At 37.2% G+C, this 4,618-nt stretch overlaps 1 protein-coding gene across 1 annotated transcript; it reads left to right on the forward strand.

Moving 5' to 3' along the window:
* Nucleotides 1-641: 641 nt before the first annotated feature.
* Nucleotides 642-4,349, forward strand: LOC122068693. Its single transcript, XM_042632571.1, has 2 exons — nt 642-842; nt 3,741-4,349. The coding sequence occupies exon 2, from the start codon at nt 3,771-3,773 to the stop codon at nt 4,062-4,064; it is 294 nt and encodes a 97-aa protein (XP_042488505.1). The 5' UTR covers nt 642-842; nt 3,741-3,770; the 3' UTR covers nt 4,065-4,349.
* The last annotated feature ends 269 nt before the right edge of the window (nt 4,350-4,618 follow it).

Genomic DNA, 4,618 nt, shown 5'->3' on the forward strand with positions numbered 1-4,618 from the left:
GGGGAGAGTAAAGGGGTGGGAGTGCCAAGATAGCTGACCCTTGGGGACTTGAGCTGGGCCTGGTTTAACCAAAAACCTGGCCCATCCGGGCCTGATTGCACCCTAGATTGGTTAGTGGAAACTAGCCCCATGGTGGATAGGGTTAGGTAGGTCAAATATTAGTCAAATAGTATAAGACCCCACCTCCTCATGTGCCTCCCTATTAAAGGCATCAGAATAAATAAGCTTTGCAAAATCCTGTCTTTGGAGGTTGGTTCTAATAGATCCAGCTAAATGATCAAACTCACGGAAAAAAATCATCTGCAATTCCGATCTTATACAATTCCGTGAAATATCACCTTCAGGAGTGACACGTGTATTGATACCAATGCAATGGTTCAGATCTAATTTAAATGTCTCTTCACTGATTTAATGTTTTATTAGTTGTACTAGATTTGGACCATTGTATTGGTATCAATACACGTGTCATCCCCTGAAAGTGGTATTTCACGAAATTGTATAAGATCGAAATTGCAGACGATTTCAAACCCCCAACACTCTCTCTCTCTCTCTCTCTCTCTCTCTCTCTCTCTCTCTCTCTCTCTCTCTCTCTCTCTCTCTCTCACGCGTTTTTGTATGTGAAAGTTTGAGCCTGGATCTCCATAAATTAAACCTCACGCGTTTTTGTATGTGAAAGTTTGAGCCTGGATCTCCATAAATTAAACCGTGACAGACGGAGAAGTTCGAAAGAAAGGGAGAGACCGAGAAGACGAGGCCAACGTTAAATGTAGGATTGTGTTTTCGTTTATCGTTGTTGGTGCCGCCACGACTTCTGTTCTCAGCTTCTTCTTCTTCTTTGACTTGTAAGTTTTCCCTTCTCTCCTGTTCCTTGTTCTTTGATTCAGGGTCTACATTGCATCTGAGCTGTTATTTGAATCCTTATTTTCTACTTCCAATTCATGGGCTTTTGTCATGGGATGTTACCGACTTTGTTCTAATTATGTTAATGTCGCTTGGCCTTTGAATGAACTTTTTTTTCCTATTTTTATTTCATTTTCTACTGATTTGATAGATGGGTTTTCATTGGAATGGTTTGGATTGAATAGGGTATGTTCTCAGATCGATTGATCCTTTTTTAGGTGCTTATCCAAATCAATTGGGCGTAAATACTTATTATACCAGCCTCAGCTTATGTAGGAATTGAAGATTTGCTCACTTTTGGTATTTGGAGGATTTCAATGGAGCTGGTTTTATGGATCTGAAAGGTTTACTAGTTATTCATATCATCTTCCTTGAGCATCTATTGCAAATGAACAGAATTGTGTTGCTAGAGAGGTTTATTTTCGTAATCATCCAAAAACGTGTCCAAAGGGCCATATTTTATGCTCTATTTGGACAATATGAAAAATTCTATTCCAAATTAATAGTTGAACTATCATTAGATGCGAGCTGCCTGGTGATCCCTAGGCCGCTGCCGCCATTTCTCCTGAAATATGGGGGGTAAACAAAAAACATTAGAACATAATCTGCAAATTAGCATGAAAGAATTATCCTGAATGAAGCTAGAAGAAAATACAAAGCTTGAGCTTAAACAATCAATGGTTAGGTTCCTAGACAGATTATGCTATTTGCCTGACAACTTAACAAAAATATGGTCAACTGGTGCGAACTGGCCTTCACGTGCTGAACTGAAAATATGTTGAAAATTGAATGCTTGTAAGATTTTCAGTTTAAGATTTCCTAGATCATTGTTCATAAGTTAGAAAGTTCCTTCCCCTTTTTTAAATGTCAAATTGTTCAGAAGTGAATCTTTTTGACAGGGTATTTGGTCTTTGTCCATTGATGTAGAGTCGCAAATGGGTGTCTTAGTTGGCATTTCCACTTCATTCAAAATTGTTGGAATCGTCACTTTGTCAAGTGGATGAGGATTACTTTTCATGGCTAATGTATCTTTAAGTACTTTTGTTTTGTCTCCTGTGAATGGCATGCTGTGGGTAATATTGTTGGGTGATGTTTTGAATATTATCTCGGTTATTAAGTTGTGAAACATCAAACGAGTAGTTGGAAATAGAGTGATGTCTTTAGAATTCAGTAATCTTCGACGACTAAGTAGCAAACTATCTCAACAAGTTGTGGGCATCAAAAAAATTTCTCATTTAAGTTTTGTTCAGTTCTAGAAATTTTAATTTACAGACAGAAGAGTAGATCCTAGGAATTTGTTGGAATTCATATAACACATAATTATAGAGGACTTTTCTTGCAACAGGATGATAGTTGGAGGTCATGGGGATAATAAAGCTGGAAATTCATATTCCACCAGTCTGAAATTCTTTTGCTTTCTTCTTGCCATCCTCTTTGTCTACACATAATTATTTATGCAAGAGAAGATTGTTTCCCTAGCTAGAATTATGATTTTCCTCAAGGGAGAGGATGGAATTCCACTCTGATGCTTTTAAATGGAATCCATGGAAATTTTAAAGTTGAATTTTATTCAGTTGCTTATCAATTCCAATTCTGAGGTGGGGGCTTCGGGCATCCACTGGATTACTGTCATTGTCTGCACAATTTGGTGCTGGAAGTCAATTTAGAGATATTCCGTACTGGTTTAAGTTTAAGATGTTATTTGTTTGTACCTTTTCTCATATGAAACGGCTAGGGGCTCCTGGTTCTTGGTCTGCAGTTCCCAATGTTTGTATTTTGTCTCTGATCTTTCTTATCGTGTATGCTTTTCCATTGAGGGCCATGCTTGGACACTTGTACATGTTGAACAATTAAAACTGTTAGTATGGAATTTTTCATGTTCCTGAGTTCCAAGGATTTGGGGTGTACCATGATGCATCAGGTGGATCTTGTAAAAATGGGTCTCTTCTGACTGATTTTGTGGATCTATTCAAGCATTCATCCTTTTTAAGGAGGCATCAGTTATCACTATCCATGTTTCCTAGATCACTGTCTGCAACCTATTTTGTTAGCTTGACAGTAGATACAATATATTTAGGGCTGTTTAGTCTGTGTGAGACAGGATTAGTGATAGTCAAATATTTCCTCATAGAGAAATGCTTAATAAGTATAAAGAAGTAAAATTAGTGAGAGATAAATATGAATACTGTATGTTACAGATTTAGTTTAATGTGCACAATATCCTCATTTCTGTAGTAGTAAGTTATATTACATGACTTCAGCGCCAGCTTTGGGATATTGGAATTGTTATAGTGGTTTGATCCAATTATTTACGTCACTACATAATTCCCAAATTCTCTGTGTTACTGGCTGCTCGTAAAGTTGGAGGATTGTGTTAACTTCTTTATTTTAAGCTTCCTTCTAGCTTCTCATTCTATTTAATTCTGGTTAATGGACTTCTTTTACCAAACTGTTCTTAGATACATCCCATATCTTATATGTAGTTGTTTTCCGACAAAGTCTACAGTTCTGGTGCTTTTGTAGAATTAAGTGGCAGCCTGTGGATATCATTCTCTACTCTGTCATATGTTGATTCGTTGTGCCCCTATTAATACTTATCTTATTCTAGAATAATTGTCTCGAACTCTGGTTTTTTTTTTTCCGAGACATACTGACAGAGTCAAATATCTATTCTTGGTTATGTATTAAAAACAAATGTAATCATTGTATGCTTCAATCGGACCATTCATGTGAATATAACCAACACATCTGTTGACTAAATTATGGTGAAATGTTCATTCACATTGGGAGTTTGCTCCATTAAGACCTTGTACACTGAAATGCTGTGTCAATGGTTGCAGGCGTGGCTGAGGCAGGGTTTGTAATAAACCATGGTTCTTGACAGCTTATCTTCTCCACATCGGAGGTCTCTACTGTCTTCTTCATCATTTAGGAAACAGTTCCCAGCCCGTGATGAGTTTGGAAGCTTGTCAACCCTTGTTCGACGGCACCGTTTTCTTCTGACAACGCTTACTTTTCTCGCTTTCCTGTGCTCTGTTTATCTTTACTTTGCTGTCACTCTGGTAGCGACCGAATGTTCAGGGTTGACAGGAGCTCAGAAGGCATTGTGTGAATTGGAAGAGGTAAAAGCTTCTGTTTCTAAAGGAAAATTGAAATTCTTCTGACACAAGTTTGGAGGAGGCAAAGGCTTATTATGTATCCAAAGGAAAATTGAAATTCTTTTGACACAAGTTTTTCAAGTTTTTTAGTTTTTTTTTTTTTTTTTTTTCATTGTTTAATGTGTGCTGCTTGTTCGGGAATTATTTTGGATTCACAGCAGCTAGAAATGAATGCCCTCTGGGCTTCAATCATTCTTTCATTAGTATACTGGAAATTTTGTGTTATTCTGTTCTTACTGTCTTCTGAATGTTGGACTGATAATATCAATGATTATCTTGGTTATTATAAAACTGCAGTTTTGAGATAACTTATTTCTGTACTTGATGATCTCCCTTCTGATATCGACAGTAACTGTAAACATATAGCCAGAGGGTCCACTGACTCGATCGATGTATTGAATCCACCATACTAATGTTAGGGTACATGAGTGCATATAATAAAATCTCCTCTATATATATATATATTTTTTTTTTTTTTTGGTTATGGGGGGGGGGGGGGGGATTGCATGTAAAGAAGTTTATGTTGGATATGTATGTCCATCAAACCCGGTTTCCACCAA

This window comes from Macadamia integrifolia, unplaced genomic scaffold (genome assembly GCF_013358625.1).
Source record: "Macadamia integrifolia cultivar HAES 741 unplaced genomic scaffold, SCU_Mint_v3 scaffold453, whole genome shotgun sequence".
Taxonomy (NCBI): domain Eukaryota; kingdom Viridiplantae; phylum Streptophyta; class Magnoliopsida; order Proteales; family Proteaceae; genus Macadamia; species Macadamia integrifolia.